The sequence below is a fragment of the Accipiter gentilis genome, chromosome 29, assembly GCF_929443795.1.
Source record: "Accipiter gentilis chromosome 29, bAccGen1.1, whole genome shotgun sequence".
Lineage (NCBI taxonomy): Eukaryota > Metazoa > Chordata > Aves > Accipitriformes > Accipitridae > Astur > Astur gentilis.
Window position 1 is genome coordinate 5,611,274 of NC_064908.1, and position 16,507 is coordinate 5,627,780.

Genomic DNA, 16,507 nt, shown 5'->3' on the forward strand with positions numbered 1-16,507 from the left:
CAGGCCCCTGAGATAACACCTAAGCCCTGAAAAATAGCATGGGACTGATGGCAGTGGCGGCAGGGGGGGTCCAGCCTGCTTTGTCCTTGCACCACAAAAAAGGTAAATTTGTTTGCATAGAGGGGAAAAAAAAAAAAAAAAAGCAAAATACGTGGGAAGAAAACACCAGAGTGGGTCTTTTTAAAGGACATCTTCAAATCACTGCGATACCAGCGCCGGACCCCCTGGCTCGCTCTACTTTCTTGGTTGGTGGGATGCCCAAAACGCACCCCCTTTCCCCAGTGCCGGGGTCTGCCCCGTCCCCCCCATCCCTGTAACACAACCTGGAGGAAATCTGCTCCATAAATAATCCCAGCCAGCTTCGGGGCGGCTGCCAGGGGCACTGCTTGTTCCCCCTCGCCATCCAGCTGGCCGCACATGTCCTGCCCCAGCCCTGTGCCCGCCACGCGACCGTCACCCAGCCCCGAAAGGACAAGGGGTCTGGGGGAAACCCTTGCCCCCCACCAGAACCGGGGAGCAAAGCCCGGAGACCTCCATTTGCCGGTGATGTCCTTCCTTGTGCCAGCCTTCGAGCACCTTGCGTGATGTGAGAATGGCAGTTCTGGAAAAAAAGAAGAAAAAAAAAATTAAAATAAAATAGGGGATATTTTTATTCATGCTTGTCTTCTGCTAAAAATAACCGGCGTTAATCTGCCTTGAGAGCGCGGGGAGGAGAGGCGTCCCTCTGCCTCGGCTTCGCGGCTAAAAGCTGCATCGGTGAATCTCTCAAGCGTGTTGGAGAGCAGAGGAAATGGGTTTTCTCCTGGTTTCCTTCCACACGTGACAGCACGAATCGATGGCCCCGGGTTTAAATCGATGGCCCCGGGGCAGATGACCCATGCGAGATGCTCCCCCTCCCAGGGGGACCAAATCCATCCCTTCACCCCCGGTACCCTGCCCGCTGCCCATTTTGGGGAGCAAAGCCGCTTTTTGCAGGCTGGTGGTGCCGTGGCACCCCCTCCCCCCGCCACGTGCACCCCTCCGAGGCCCCGATCTGTCACCCGTGGCACGGGGTGCAGCGTGGCAGGAGCCCGGCGGCGCGGTCGCGGGGAGCCGGGTGTTTACGGGAGGTGCAGCCGGGTGTTGCACAACAGGCAGCAGAGTACGGGAGGACACGCTGTCCTCGTCACCGGCCGTGGGTGCAGCTGCGCCGGCGGCAGGGACGGACGGTGGGGCCAAGGGGACATGGGGGGACACTGGGGGGGAGTTGAGGGGAGGGGGGGCAGGAAGGCAAGACCACCCGCTTGGCGTGGGGATGCTTGAGCCAGGGGGTGCAAAGCAGCCGGCAAGCTGCTTTCTGCGTGAAATCCCCCTCCAAATGTTCCTACCGGTGAGGCCACGGGTGGGATACTGGGTGTCATCGTGGAGCCTGGCCGGTGGCAAGCGGCCGGATCCAGCCCTGGGTGATCCCTCCTCCGGCTGCGACCCCCTTCTCTTTGCTCGGACTCACGGCTCCTGCCATAAATTTTTACCGGCAGAGGGGCCGAGGCATCCCCGGGACGCGGGGGGACCCCCGGAGCAGCCCCTGCTCCATCGCAGGCCTGATCCTGTCCCGTCCCCCAGCGTGGCCAGGGCTGGCCCTTTCCCCACGCATTTCCAATCCATAAATTTCCGGGTTGCGATCCGAACGCCGGCCCTCGTTGCAAAAAAACCTCATGCAAGCAGGCGGGGGTACCTCCAGCCAGAGGCTTTGCCGGGGCTGGATCGGTCCCCAAGTCCCCGTCTCCCTCCAGACACCAGGGACGGCTTTTACTGCTCCAAAGGACACAAATATTTTCCCAGATTATTTCCACCCTGGGGAAAAGAGGGAAAATCCCTGCACCCCCTAACTGGAGATGAGTTGGGAGGTGGGGGGGGGGGGGGGCGGGCAGGGTCCAGAGGTCCCCCAGCCCCACCGGAGATCCAGCCCCGCACAAGCGAGGGCAGGATGCAGCGGGGCCGGAGCGGGGAGGATAAATAAAGTCCGGCTTTGCCGTCCTGGCCTGGGGCCACTTCGAACACAAAGTACATTCCGGTCTGGACGTAACGAACTGTACCAGCCTCTGCCGGGGCGGGTGAGTGACTGGGGGTGGCTGGGGCTCCCCGCCTGCTCCGCCGGGATCGGGGTGTCGGGGTGCAAGGTGACACCCCTCTCCTGCGTTAGGTGCGGGGGTCGGCGGAGGATGCAGCACCCCCAGGGATGCTCAGCAGCGAGGCTGTACCGTGCCGTGGGGATGCTGCCACCGGAGGGATCTGCACCCCAAAAAACACCCAGGAGGGATCCAACCCCCCCCCCGCCCTGGGGTGGGGGGGGGGGACATCGCACCCAGCAGGGACATGCACAAGCGTGACTCAGGCCAGTGCTGCGGTTGCACCCCCCCCCCCAAACTCCCCCCCCCCCCCCCCTCCAGCTCCCAGGGCTTCAGTCCCCACCGCAGCATCCCCAACCCCATAAGCCGCAATGGGGGGAGCCCGGGGGGGGGTGTGTGGGGGGGGGGGGTGGGGGGGGGGGCCGGGGTCGGCCCCTGTCCCTGCTCGGAGCAGCCCCGGCCGGGCCGGGTGCCAGGAGCCGGCCCTGGGGACACGATGTACCGGCGGCCGGAGCGCAGGGACAGCCTGCCTCGGCAGCCGGGGGGGGGGGGGGGGGGACGGGACCGGGTAGGTGTGTGTGTGGGGGGGGTGCCTGCAAGGGGGCATCACACCCCCACCCCCCCTTTCAGCATTCCCCGTAGCGTATCCCCAGCACCACCCCAGTACCCCCACCCCAATATCTCCCCTGCATTTCCCTCCCACCCCCGGTGCTGGCCCGCTCCCCCCTTCCCCAGCTCACCAGCATTTGGGGGGATTTAATGCTAAAAATACCCAGCGAGGGGGATCCCAGCCGGGGGGAGCCCCCCCTCCCCCCCAAACCTGGCTGTCACAAAGCACCCGGCCTTGAGGTCTCCCCTCCAGCCCCCCCTCGCCCTCCCCACCTCCCCATATTGCGCTAATTAATTACTCCAGCTGCGCAAATAATTCAGCCTGAGGATTTTTCCACTTGTGCCCCGCTGGGAAGCATCAGGAGGGGTTCATGGAGGTGCGTGGGGTGCCTGGATGTCCCCCGGGGCCACTTCTGTGTCCCCATGTCCCACTTGCAACCTCCACTACTGCCCCGAGCTGGGCAGTCCTCAGCCCTGGGCTGCTCTGGGCTGGGGGAGCATCCTCAAGGGCCCCCACCCCTGGCCATGCTCCCAGCCCCAAAGCCAACCCTGAAGGATGGAGGAGGGATGGGGACCCCCACACCAGGTTTTGGGGCCCCCAGGGCTGCGGTTTGCCTGGAACCGGTCCCTGCCCGCCCGCCGGGTCCTTCCCCTCTTCCAACCCCAGGGAAAAATACCGGAGCGGAAAAACAGGAGAGTGTCTGACATTGTTCCCTCCGTCACATGTGAAGGCAAAGCCGGAGAGGCCGGGAAAAATCTTCAACAATTGGTTTTGGCAAGAAGAGGCAAACCAGAGCTTTTCATGAATTTTTTTTTTTTTTTTTTTTTTTTTTTTGTTTGTTGCTAGAAAGGTTGCTTTCCCTCCAGCGGGAGCTTGAAGCACGGCTTCTTGCCAGCTGCATCCCTAAACCATCTCCCCAGGATGGTGCAAACCTGGCCCAGATTTAGGAAAACGCAATTGGAAGTCGCAGGATCAGGCCCCCACATCCCTGGGGGCTGCAGTTGGGTGTGCAGGGGTTCTGCCCCCCGTTGTACCCCATGGCTTGGACCTGCCATGGGGGCTTTGCTGCTGCAGGTCCAGCGTGAGGCTTCCCACATCGGCACGGGGTGGTGGGGGCAAACTGGGCCATCTCCCCAGGGATTTGGGGTTCCCTGACCCTCTGGTGCTGGTTGGGGTGTCCCACACCCCGCAGGGACGTGCTTCATCCCCACGGCTCCTGCTTTGCAAACACAGTGGCCACCTCCAGCCAAAAGCTGCCCTGGCTGAGGGATACCCCGAGGGGGGCCACTGCCCCCCCAGCTGCACCAGCAACCGCCCTGCCAGGCCCCAACCGAAACTCGGGGGGGGGGTGTGAAGTAATCCAGGAGGGGGGAATAAAACCCAGCCGCAAAAGCAAGCAGGCAGCCCCAGATGCCTCTGAGCACCCCTAAACACCTCTGGGGCACCCCCAAATACCTCCGTGTACCCCCAGACGCCTCTGGGCAGCCCCTCGGGTGCGTTCCCGCAGCACGAGCCTCCCACGAAGCACAGGCACCCCCAGCACCCACCCACCCAAACCCCATGAGACCCCCTGACCCCGCCGCAGGATCAGGCCCCTGCATGACACCAGTCTGCAGCAAACTGGGGGGGGAGGATGGGGGGGAAATCAGGCTGTGCCTGGGTTCTGCCCCCCCCCCCCCCCCGAAATCACTGCCCTAAGCTAGGTGCTATGGGGCTGCTGCCTGCCCAGGGTCCTCTGTGAGGGTGGGGGGCAGCTCAGCCCCCCCCAAAAGCATTTACAGGGTGAAGGCTGCAAGAGCAAACACCCCCCTCCCCGGCCCCCTTTTTGGGGGGCAGTTGGCAGAGCTAGAAGGGTGCTCCCCATTTGAGGGGGGAAGATGTCTTTGTTGAGGGGGTCTGCGAGGATGGGCATCGGGTGGGCACCCCACTGGAGACCCCCCCTGCAGCCCCAACTCGTGACGGTACATGGGGGGGTGGGGGGGAGAGAATGCGGTGAATTGGGGGTGCAGGGACACCCCGGGCTGGGCAGAGAAAAGGAGCTTCAACCGCATCTTTGCAGAAACGCAAAAAGAAATTACTACTGAGGAGAGGAAAAGGCAGCGTTTTGCGAGAAAAAAGGGTTAAAACAGCGCAGAGGAGAAGAGGTGAAGGCCGAGGGCTGGCGGAAAGGGGGGGGGAGAGAGGGAGGAGGGAGGTTGGGGAGAGGGAGCGCGGCTCTGCGAGAACATCCTGTACCCTCCTGGTAAAAACAGCCCAGGCGGGGGGGAGGGGGGGGGGACAGCGGGGGGGGGGGGGGGGGAGAACCTTCCAGGCCACCCCCCCCGGTGTATTGGGGGACACTGGGGGCACCCCATGGGTGAGCAGGAGGGGATGGGGGTGCAAAGTGGGGTGCAAGCATGGTGATGGGGTGACACCGGGGGGGGGGAAGGGCGTGGGGTACTACCCCCCCCGTAACACCCCTTCAGCTTCATACTTCTCCTTATTGCTTTTTAACCAAGGGGGGGGGCCCTGTGCAAAGCAGGGTGGGGGGAAGGGGCACCCCAATGCTTGCACCTCTTCATTGCCCAGGGTGAACTGAGATCCTGGGGGGGGGTGCGTGTCCCCCCCCCCCAAACTCCACACAGGGTGCAGGGTGGGCACCAGGGTCACGCCAGCAGCTGGGGATGGGGTTGCACTGCTGCCATGCAAAGTGGGGTGTAACCCTGGTGATGGGGTGAGACTGAGGGGGGGCTTGGGTTGCCCCCCCCCCCCCCCCCCGCGATGCTCTTTTGGCCTCGTACTTCTCCTTGCTTTTTAGCCGGGGGGGGACACACACACACACACTGGGCAAAGCAAGGTGGAAGGAAGGGGCACCTGAATGCTTGCACACCCTCCATCGCCCAGGGTCCCCAGCAGGAGGGGGGCATCCCCCTAAGTCCCCCCCCCAGCCCAGCCAAGGACCTCACTGCAACAAAATCCGCCTGCCCAAGGATGGGTGCCCCCACCCTGGCGTAGGGCCCCCGTCCCCCCGTCCCCAGGGCTGGCAGCACCCCACACGCGCCGGGGGCCCCTTCCTGTGTTTGTTAAGACTCCGTGAGTCAGGCGTCTGGTTTTCGGTTTAAGCCAATATTTACCAGCCCAGAGCTGCCAAAATAAAGCTGCCGCTTCACCAGTAAATATAGGGCCGAGATGGGGCGGGAGCCTGTTCATGTGGTGTGTGTGTCCCCCCAGCACAGACACCCCCCTTCCCACCTCTCCAGTGCCCCCGTCCTCCTCCTGCCAACATAGGGACACCCCAAAAATGGGGACACCCCAAAATGCCCATCATATACACCAGGAATCGGACCGGGCTGGCCACCCCCTGCAATATCTTCCCCCTCCAGGGAGGGTGGTGAACCCCAAAGCAGGGCTCAAGGGGTGTCAGGTCTATGGGGCTGGGTGCATTTCAGGGTGTCCCCCCCCCGAGGCTGAGCTGCCCCTGGGGTTGGGGGGTCCCTGCTAGGCTGGGGGGGGGGAGTCCCCAGGGCTGGGGGGCACCCAGGCTGCGGGCACGCTGTGGCTGCCCTCTGCTGGTCCTGGCACTGCCCGAGTCTGGCCGTTGGCCGCATCCTGCCCATGCCAAGGATGCAAAGCCCCAGCCGAGGCTGGCCCTGGGCAGAGGCAGGGCTCCCAGTATCCCCAGTATGTGTCCTGGGTGATGCCAGCCTCTCCAGGGTGCTCCCCACTGGTGTGGAATGGCGTGTGGGGTTGGGGACCCCATGTAGATGGCAAAGCCAGAGAGCGACCCCGTGTCCCATGTCACCTGCCCCACGTCCCCCCTCGCTCTGCCCGGGGGTGCCTGTCTGCTGCAGGAGAGGGGCTGCTGTCCCCATTCCTGTCCCCATTCCCATCTCCCCCTTCTTCCAGGCCTCATCCCACACTCACGAGGACCTGGACCTGGTGGCCTCCTGCTGGGACCACCACGACAACGAGACCAAGACCCTCAACGCTTTCATCACCCACCACAAGTTTCAAACTAAAATCCAGGTCAGCATTTTCCCCTCTTGCAGCTCCACTGAGCCAGGCTTGCAGGGGCCAGCAGGTCCCTGAAGCATCCCCTGCCCTGTCCCCATGCTGCCCCCCGTATCCCCCCACCACGGTGGGGACCCCCCTGGCCGTGCCACCCTCCCAGCCGTGTCCCCAGTGTTTCTGCAGGTGCACATCCTCAAGCTGCTGATCACCCTTGTCCTGGAAAGAAAGTTTCCTGCAGGACACCCTCAGCTGCCCTGTACAGCCCCCATCCCGCCCCCCCCAGTGCAGAGCTGCCATGGGGTGCCCAGCCCCTCGGGGCGATGGGGAGCGATGCTGTGGGTGCTGGTGCTCCTTCTGCCCCCAGGGACAGAAACACGCAGGGTGAGGATGGCACTGGAGAAGCCAAGAACCCCCCCCTCCAGTGACCCCCTCGACTCCTGCTGTCCCCCCAGCTCTGCCAGGCAGGTGCCTCCTCTTCCTCACTCCTCCGCAGCACATCTGTGCCCCCTCCCCATGCCCAAACCACTCGCTCTGAGCTGGGCATCACCCCCCCCGCAGCCCACCCTGCCCAGGGCATCGCTCTGCCAGGGACAGAGTTAAGGGGATTTGCCACCTTGCTGCCAGCTGGGGCTGCTCCCGGCATCACCTCGCCCCAGGTCCATCCGGAATTCCCAAAACTCACTGCGCATCTCGCAGGCAGACAAGCTGCTGTAAAAGAAGGTGGTGGAGGTGCTGCACGAAGGGGTCCCATGGCGCGTACAACCGCTGCCCGTACAAGGTCCTTTTCGGGGAGGACTCCCACCCAGCCGACCACCTCCTGGCCACGTCTGCTTGCTCTGAGGAGGAGGAGCAGCTCCCGGCGTGCAGGGTCATCCAGCACCCGCAGTGCGACACGGCAGAGGCAGACACAACCACCGAGCACCCCAAGCACCCACAGCTTCGACACCACCTTCAAGTCCCTCTTTTTCGGCGACAAACCTTTTCTAGGGGACGTTTCCAACCAAAGCGGTGGCAGTGGCAAATAAACCGAGTCAAGCACAACCCGACAGCTCCCTCAGATCCTGGGGCTGCTGCATCTTCCCCTTCCCTGCACCCCCTTTGTGAATGCTCCCCCCGAGCAGAGCTCACCCCATGGCTCACTGCTGGCCCGGCCCAGATTATTATACGATTGCGTACGATGTGCACGCGCATATAGGTAAAGCCATCGTGTCCCTCTGGCTTTTTTTCCGGCACTTTCTGGCCCTGCTGCTCCCGTCCCAGGCCAGAGGGACACGTCGAGTGAAAACGCTGGCTTGCAGCTCGGCAGAAGATGCTGTTTACTCGAACCTCCCCCTGCAGCCAGGGCAGCGCGGGCAGGTCCAGGCATCCCTGGGAGGGGGATAAAAGCAGGGTGGCAGGGGCAGCATGGGGGGTGACACCGGGGAGGGTCTCTTTTCCTTCACCGCGACCTGTTGGAGCTCCGGGGATCCTTGCAGATACCGAAGTCGCTGTTGGTGATGGAGCCCACGATGGTCTTATCAACGTCGCAGTTCAAGCCGCTCTCGCAGGGACATTCGTAGTAGACCCCATAGAGGCTCTGTGGGGAACCAAGGCACGGTGCAGCGCGGGGGACATGCCCCTGTCCCCGGCCACCCCCGGGAGAAGGGGAGGACCTACCTTCGGAGAGCACTTCTGGAACTCGGCTGCCTTCGGTGCACATCGGGCCAGGCTCAGGCCGCTGTGCCGGTGGCAGCAGCCGCTCTTGCACTGGGCGCTCTGCAGGCACAGCTCCCCCGTGTCCTGCACCATGAGGCAGGGCGTGAGGACCAGATCCCCCTCTGTCGCCCCCTTAATCCCCCCCCAGGCATGGGTCCGGCAGGTTTGGGTGGGTGTCAGACACCAGCTCTGCCTTTTGGCTGGGGCTCAGCCCTGCTGCCAGCACCCCCAAGCCTCCTGCCCTGCAGCATTTCCTCGGTCTGGCCCAAAATACCACCCGCTGAAGTGCTGGTTTCTGCTGGGCTCACGGGAATAGGGCTGAGACACCGCTGGGAAAGCGTCCCCCCTGCCCATTGCCTGCGAGCCCCCCAGGGAGGGGGTCCTCGCTGGCACAGGCAGCTGAGAGCTTCAATCCCATCCACGTTCAGGCTTCCCTGTCCCTTTGCACAGCTGCTTTCCCAGGCTCGGAGATCCCTCCAACCCCCGAAAACACAGCATGCCATCCCCACCTGCCTCAGTTTCCCCAGCCACAATAAGTTTTGCTCTCGGCAGCTGCAGCCGTCACCCCGCGGCTCCCCCACGTAGCTGCTGCCAGAGACCAAAGCACCGCGGACCCCTCCGACCCTCCCCATTGCAGCACTCGGGGCGTCCCCCGGCTGTGGCAAGGACCGGGTTAGCATCCCTCTTACCAAGTTGAAGATGAGCCCTCGCTCGTGCGGGGCGGACAGGGCCGGGGCCAGGAGCAGCAGGACCAGGAGCAGGCGGGGGGACAGTACGTTGGCCATGGTGGGCTCGCTCGTGTCTCCACCACGGGGCCGGCGGGCGCTTTATAGCGGGCGTCTCCATCAGCTGATGTGGCTGCTCCTATCACACCCCAACTCGTGGCATTGGGGCTGCGCCGCGACGCCCTGCCCAGGGCAGGAAAACAGCGATGGCCGTGCTGCCAGGAGGTGCCACGATGGGGACAACTCGCCCTGTCTCCAGGTGACCATCCCACACCGGCGATGCCAGCCTGCCCTTTGGCAGCTCCTTTGGCCAAAGCCAACGCAAAGTAATGGCACTCCTGCGCTTCCCCTGGCGGGGGATTTCCAGTCTTCCCTCCTCTCCTTCGCCCTGCCCGCAGGGAGCCGTGGAGCTGGGGTTCTCCAGGACACCCTCCTTGCTGGGTGCTGCTGATGGGTTCATGGGCAAAGTGAGAGCCGGTGCCACGGCAGGAGCTCTGCTCCGTGGGAAAGCACCAATCCCCAGATCCTCCATTGCTCAAACGTTATGATCACAGACGCCAAGAAACCCACTTCGAGAAAGCCCAAAGTGTGGCAGGAGCAAGCCCATCCCCCTGCTAGCATCCCACCGGCCTCGCTCGGTGCTCCGGAGCCCACCGAGGTCCCCAGCCCATGGGCTGCCATCTCACCTTGCCCTGCCTGATATTTGCTCTCAGTGTTTCAGTGCTTGGGGGACACGGCTGATGAAAGGAAAACAGCCCTGGGAACGGCACAGCTTTTTTCGCGCCCGCCTTGGCCTGGCTGCTCTCGGCAATGATTAACACCGGGGCAGCCCTGGCCTTCGGTGACCATTGGGGTGACGCTGAGGCTGGTGCTGGCTGCAGGGTGACCGTCACGCTGGCACGTGTCATCCGGGTCCCACAGTGGGAGCTGAGCTTCTGCGGTCCCTTGGGATGCAGAGCAGATGTGACTCCTGGAGAAAGGTTCCAAGGTGGCTGCAAATGCCCGCAGCCCGTCGGGGCAGGCTCCCGGGGCTGCCCACGATCCTCTGGCAGCAGGACACTGGAGCCTGGCAGAGAACTGGCCCTGCCCCAGGTGCTGGCTGATGCCCCAGAGTGTCCTGGCAGCAGGATGAGCCATTTCCCTTTCTGCAGCAGAGCTGTGGGGACTGTCCCCTCCCTGCCTGCAGCCCCAGCCAGCCCTGGAGTTGACAGGGGGGGTGCAGGTGTCCGCAGCCCCCGATCCCAGTGATGCAGCACCCCATGCACCCCCCCTCCAGTGGGGGAAGACTCTGGCGACGGCAGCTGGGAGGGCAGAGGGGAGCAGCCAAGGGGGCGCGGGATTTGGGGGACAACCTGAAGGTCACGGCACAGCCCCTGGCACACCCTGGGGGGCAAGACTCACCCCGGGGAGCATCCCAACGCGCATGCTGGGGCATGTGGCACATCCTGGGATGCATCCAGGGGTGCATGGTGCAGCCCAGGCACGTCCTGACACACATCTGGGGGTGTACGGCACATCCAGGGGCACAAAGCGCATGGGGGGGGGGGGGGCACAGAGTGCACCTCAGAGTGCACAGCAGGGCACGGGGCGCATCCTGGAGCACAGCCCAGGGGCACAGGGCGCATCCCAGGGCAGATCCGTGGGGACACAGGGCTCACCCCACAGGCACTGGGGCACATCCCAGGGTGCATCCCAAGGCACATGCCGGAGGCGCAGGGCGCATCCCGAGGGAGCATCCCAGGGGTACGGGGCACATCCCGGGGCTGCATCCTTGGGGCAACGGGGATCGTCCCGGGGTCCCATCCCGGGGGTGCAGGGCACACCCTCGGGGCGCATCCCGGGGGTGCAGAGCGCATCCCGGCAACGCAGAGCCCATCCCGGAGGCATATTCCCGGCGGTACGGGCTCATCCCGGGCTCCCGGGGCGCATCCCGAGCCCATCCCGGCTCGGGGCGGAGCGGGGGGTGGGGGGAGGCTTGGGGGTCGCGCCGGCTCCTCCCGGGTCCCCCCCCGGGCTCGTCGGAGGCGGGGGGGGGGGGGGGGTCGCGCCGCCGCCCCCCGGGGCGGTCCCGCCGCCGCCGCCGCCGCGTTCCGGCGGGGCGGGGCGGGGCAGCGCCGGGCGCCCCGGGGAGCGGTGCCGGTGCCCGGGGAGCGGTGCCGGTACCGGTAGCGGTGCCCCCGCCATGCCCAAGCTGCTGCCGGCGCAGGAGGCGGCTCGGATCTACCACACGAACTACGTGAGGAACGCGCGGGCCATGGGGGTGCTCTGGGCCCTCTTCACCCTCTGCTTCTCCATCTTGATGGTGGTGACCTTCATCCAACCGTACTGGATCGGCGACAGCATCGACACGCCGCAGGCCGGCTACTTCGGCCTCTTCTCCTACTGCATCGGCAACGCGCTGACCGGCGAGCTCATCTGCAAAGGCAGCCCCCTCGATTTCGGCACCATCCCCTCCAGCGCCTTCAAAACCGCCATGTTCTTCGTAGGCATCTCCACCTTCCTCATCATCGGCTCCATCCTCTGCTTCAGCCTCTTCTTCTTCTGCAACGCAGCCACTGTCTATAAAGTCTGCGCCTGGATGCAGCTGGCGGCAGGTGAGCGGGGCCGGGGGCGATGCACGGGGGGACCGGGGGCTGCTGATGGTCGGGCCAGAGCTGCTTTCCCCTCTCTGCCCCCACCTCAACTCTACTGGGGGAGGGCTGGCCATGAAAGGGACACCAGCGTAACCTTTGTGCCCCATTTGCTCCCCCTTACTGGTTACCAGTAGAGAATTTGCGGTAAGTAAAGCCTGTCAGAGCAGCTGAGACCCAGCAGACTCACTGCGCGTGGGCGATGCTCCCCCCCCGCCCCATGTGCTGCTGCTGCAAAATCATGCAAAGCCAATGGCCCAGCCACAGCCCGGCCCTGCTTACCTTGGAGGGGGGGGGCTTTCCTCCAGCCGTCGCCCAACGCCGGCGCTCCTGCTCTGCCCCACAGTGCAGCTTCAGAGCATCCATCCAAGAGCACCGAATACTGCAGCGCCGGGGCACAGGGCTCCCTGCTGTATTAGGGATCCTGCGGGAATTAATGAGGATACGGTGATAACTTTTGCTGGGTTATTTGGTACCTACAATACCCCCTGCAGCAACCGGTAACTCCCTGAGCTCAGGGGATGACACTGGGAAGGTGGAACAGGAGGAGGGAACTGACTATAGGATTTGATATCATCACCCATGTTCTCTTACTTTTCCACTCATCCCCACATCCCTCTGCTCATCCTTGTGGATCTCCACCTTCCCCATCCCTCCCCCAACACTGTGAGACACCTGAGACACCCGGTAACCCAGCTCCTGCCTTCACAGCCCCAGCTGAAACCCAACCCAGCCCTTTGCTGCTCCTGAATCATTTATGCCAGGACCCGCTGCAGCCCCCGCCATGCCCGGGTGCCCCTGTGGTAGGGACACCCCGGCGGACACCCCACGGGAGGACAGCTGTGGCATCGGGGTTGCTCCAGTTCCCGTCTAAAGAAGCCAGCTCAAAGCAAAGATTTAGATAAGAGGCTTGAGGCAGCTCAGCCTCCCGGGGAGCTAGGAAAGGCTTTGCTGTTGTATTTGGGGCTTTTACATATCTATTTGTGGTGGATGGGGGAGAGAAACCTGGCACAGGTGCTTCCAGCCACACAGACGAGCCCAAATCATCCCTGACAGCCCAGTTTCTCTGCCCCAGACTGGCTCTCAGGAGTTTTTGAGCCACCATGGGGCAGTGCAGGTCCTGCTGCATTTCTGGGAGTTATTTTAAAAAGGGCACAGGCGACAAGTGGATCCATTTTCTGGCCTTTGCTCTGCACCCAGGATGTATTTTCACAGGAGAAGCAATTTCTTCCCAGCTTCCCCCATTTCTCTGTGCTCCTCCTCTCCCTTAGCTACAGGGAAAAGTAATTGAATAGAGGAGAAACCAGCTGCTTCTCAATGAAGAGGAATGCTCTCTGCAGACCTAGGAAGCTGCCTACTGGCCTTGCTGCTCTCCTGTCCCCAAGCCAAGGGAAAAAAACATCGGCAAAGCATAAGGCAACTGCCCCAAAAGTGTTTTCTGGAATACCAAGCACCCAGTAACAAAGAAAAGGCACCAGTGTGGGGCAGGGAGCATCTTGCTGCTGCGGCAGGCTGCAGGTGTCCGAGAAGGGCACGGACAAACATCTGTTTGTCCAGAGCTCCCACCACGGGGTTATTTTTGGTGTGAGAGGAGCCTGGGAAGGCCTCACACCTGCACAAAACCACATAAAAGACCAGTTACTTCTATGCTCTGCACCAAGGTAACAGTGGAGGACGCAAAGAGCCTCTGTTAATCACGTCCCAAAGCCTTGCAGCTGAGCTTGGCTCTTCTCCCTCCCGAGCCCGGTCACTCTTCTCGTCCAGCAAATACAACAATTTCTCTGAGCTTGTGGGGATATAAAAAAAAGCACTTCTGAGATTTTGGGACACGAGCCGCTTGGCAGAAGACAGCCCTTCGGCAGCTCGCACTTGGTTTGTTGCAACTCCATGGCAAAGCCGTAAAGTGGACGTGCCGAAGGCCGAGCGGCTGCCGAGGTCGCGTGTGTGCCGGGGTCAAATGATGAGAGCGGCCGCAGGAGGAGCCGGTGGCTCATGGCCGGGCTGGAACCACTGCAGCTGAACAAGCAGAATTAATCTGCCTGCAAAGCTGCTGCTGATGGCAACTCTACATTAGCAAATCCAGCTACTGCACAGGGCAATAACAAGGTTCTCCCCTTCGTACAGACTAAATCCATCCCAGTTTTGTTTGGAGAAAATATTTCTTTGGAGCGACATGGCCGGGGATGTGTGCAGAGGCAGGAGAGGAGAGATGTTGCCTGGGCAACACGGTGACGGGAGATGCTGCTGCAGCCTGTCCTTGATGGAGAGCCGCGTGCCGACTGCGTGGGAAGGCAGCGTGCTGAATCCTGCTCCTCCCTGGCTGCAGCAACCTGAACGAAGCAGAGCCCACGCATGACGGGCAACCACAGGGCACCTTTAAGCCCCCGTTAGCCGGTCCATAGTATTTTATCTGTTTGTAGCATCGTGTTCCATGCTCCTCCACCTACCCTCTCCCCGTGCAGTTATCAGCTCGGGAGATAGCTCACGGCCGCTCTAACGTCTCCCTCTCCCTGCAGCTACCGGGCTGATGATCGGCTGCCTGATCTACCCCGACGGCTGGGACTCGAGCGAGGTGAAGCGCATGTGCGGGGACAAGACGGACAAGTACACGCTGGGCGCCTGCACCGTGCGCTGGGCGTACATCCTCTGCATCATCGGCATCCTCGACGCTCTCATACTCTCCTTCCTGGCCTTTGTGTTGGGGAACCGGCAGGACAACCTCCTCCCGTCCGATTTTAAAGTGGAAAATAAAGGTAAAAGCAGCTGGGGCTGAGTTCCCAGCCCCAGTCCTGCTGCAGAGCATTTCCACCCTGCAGCTGATTGCTGTTATTTGGGAGGATGGTGGCTTCCTCCAGTGGGAGAAGCAGGAGAGCTGTCATGGTCATCACACTGCTTCAGAGGGACAAAGAGAGCCAGCAACAGGCAGAAAATTGAAGGGAGCACAAGGCAGGAGCCCAAATTGAGCTGGGCTACATGTCACCCACCTAGGGCTTTCTCCCCATGCTGTTTTAAATTGGAAAACAAACCTGGAAACCACACCTGCACCTTCAGTTTTACACCATACCCCATTAACACTGTAATTATCTTTTTGTTTTACAGAAGAGGGCAATGACTGACAGAGCTGATCACCACGTAAGTGATGCCCATAGTGGTTTTTAACACTTCTTCCCAGCACATGTAATGTTAGGACCTGTATAGATTTCAGTGCTATACTCACATTGGTTTTATTTGTGGTTAAAGGGGAAGTAGTCTTTGTTTTGCCTCCTGAAACCAGGAAAACAGAAATCCTTGCCAAGTGACAAAAAAAAAAAAAAGTTAAAATTTGAAGTAATGCTCCATGTGGCAACAGCTGACCTGTTCTTTCTCTTCCCAGGGACACCTAGAGCTCTTCTTCCATCAGCCCTTTTCTTTAAAGTGACTTTTCCAAGAGCTTTAAACTTATAAACTTCTGTGGATTTTCTACAACAGTTCTTTTCACCAAAGGGACCGCTATCGGCTCACAGCTCTCGTGGAGTTTATTTGATGGGAAGAGCCCAAACTGGACACTTTTTTAAGTCTATCAGAAAACCTGGGGGAAAGGGGAGGGGCAACAATTTGCTGCTTCTTGGGGTTTGTACACCTTCTTTCAAGGAAATTACTTCTGAATAAAAAAAAATTAGCATTTTGGGTTTTGTGCTAGTCTCCTCAGGACAGGGGAAATCCTCTGCTGTGTCCCAGGTTGCCCCCTTGTACTTGAAAAAAATACGGTGACACAGCCAATTCCTAGCAAAGCCGTGAATCAGCTCCCCACTCCGGGCAACAATTCCCAACCACAACCTTTCAAAAAGGGCACTTCTCTGGGGGAAAAAACCCCACCCAAATCGATCTGCTGGGCTGCAGCTGGCCTGCAACAGTACCTGCAAACTGCAGCAGATGGTGCCAGTCAGCATCAACTCACTGTGCAGCACCCAATTAATCTGATTCAGCCATCATTTCTCATCCCATCCAACACCCACCTGCGGCAGCCTTCAACACAGTCCATTTCTGCAGAAGACAAAGCAGCACATCTTTCCATCCAGCTCTTACCTGGTCAGGACCCCAAGTTAACCTGTATTATGATTTTAATTTCTACATGCTGCGATTGGTTGGTTCCTGCAGCAGTCAATTCAATTCAGTTCTAACAAGCACCTTCCAGTTTTACACTTCCCCCTTTAAAAAAAAGTGTTTGGGAAGGTTTTAAGACACTTTTCTAGGGAAGACAGCAGAGAGATGACAGGCTTGGAGAAAAACCTATTTTAGAATGGAAAAATTCCAGCAGAGCTGTCCTGCTATTGACCACTCTTCTCCCCCTTTTAAAACAGATCACAATACCAGCAACAACATCTTCATCTACACCATCTCCTTATGTCTTTCTGGAAATCAAAACTAAGTGCTCACTAGCAAAGAAAATTCAATTGATGGGCCACTAGCTCAAAAAGAACAGACTTACAGAGGGAACATATGAGGAATAGGGGTCAGTTATTAAATAATCTGTTTATTGTATGGCTTTCACAAAGAAAAAAGACAAAGCACCCAAGTAGAAAGAATAAAAATGTATTTTCCTTCAGGTTTTAGACTGACACAGCAAGTACAAATCCTTTAGTGTGAGCACTTTACGGCAATTTGGAAATTTAACAAACCCCAAGTGAACGAGCATGTGGTACAAGGCTGAATCCTGACAGCTACTTCTGCAGGTCTTCAACTCAGAAGCTGGCTCTAGCCTTGGCTATC

General features: G+C 60.6%; 2 protein-coding genes across 2 annotated transcripts; one reads left to right on the forward strand and one right to left on the reverse strand.

Annotated features, from left to right (window-relative positions):
* Positions 1 to 7,958: 7,958 nt before the first annotated feature.
* CLPS (colipase) lies at positions 7,959 to 9,196 on the reverse strand. Its single transcript, XM_049833132.1, has 3 exons — positions 9,093 to 9,196; positions 8,365 to 8,487; positions 7,959 to 8,284 (listed from the first exon to the last, which is right to left on the reverse strand). The coding sequence occupies exons 1-3, from the start codon at positions 9,186 to 9,188 to the stop codon at positions 8,147 to 8,149; spliced, it is 357 nt and encodes a 118-aa protein (XP_049689089.1). The 5' UTR covers positions 9,189 to 9,196; the 3' UTR covers positions 7,959 to 8,146.
* Positions 9,197 to 10,551: 1,355 nt separating this feature from the next.
* Positions 10,552 to 15,410, forward strand: LHFPL5 (LHFPL tetraspan subfamily member 5). The gene is made up of 4 exons (XM_049833124.1): positions 10,552 to 11,722; positions 14,275 to 14,511; positions 14,858 to 14,890; positions 15,132 to 15,410. Exons 1-3 carry the CDS (start codon positions 10,552 to 10,554, stop codon positions 14,872 to 14,874), a joined length of 1,425 nt encoding a protein of 474 aa, XP_049689081.1. The 3' UTR covers positions 14,875 to 14,890; positions 15,132 to 15,410.
* The last annotated feature ends 1,097 nt before the right edge of the window (positions 15,411 to 16,507 follow it).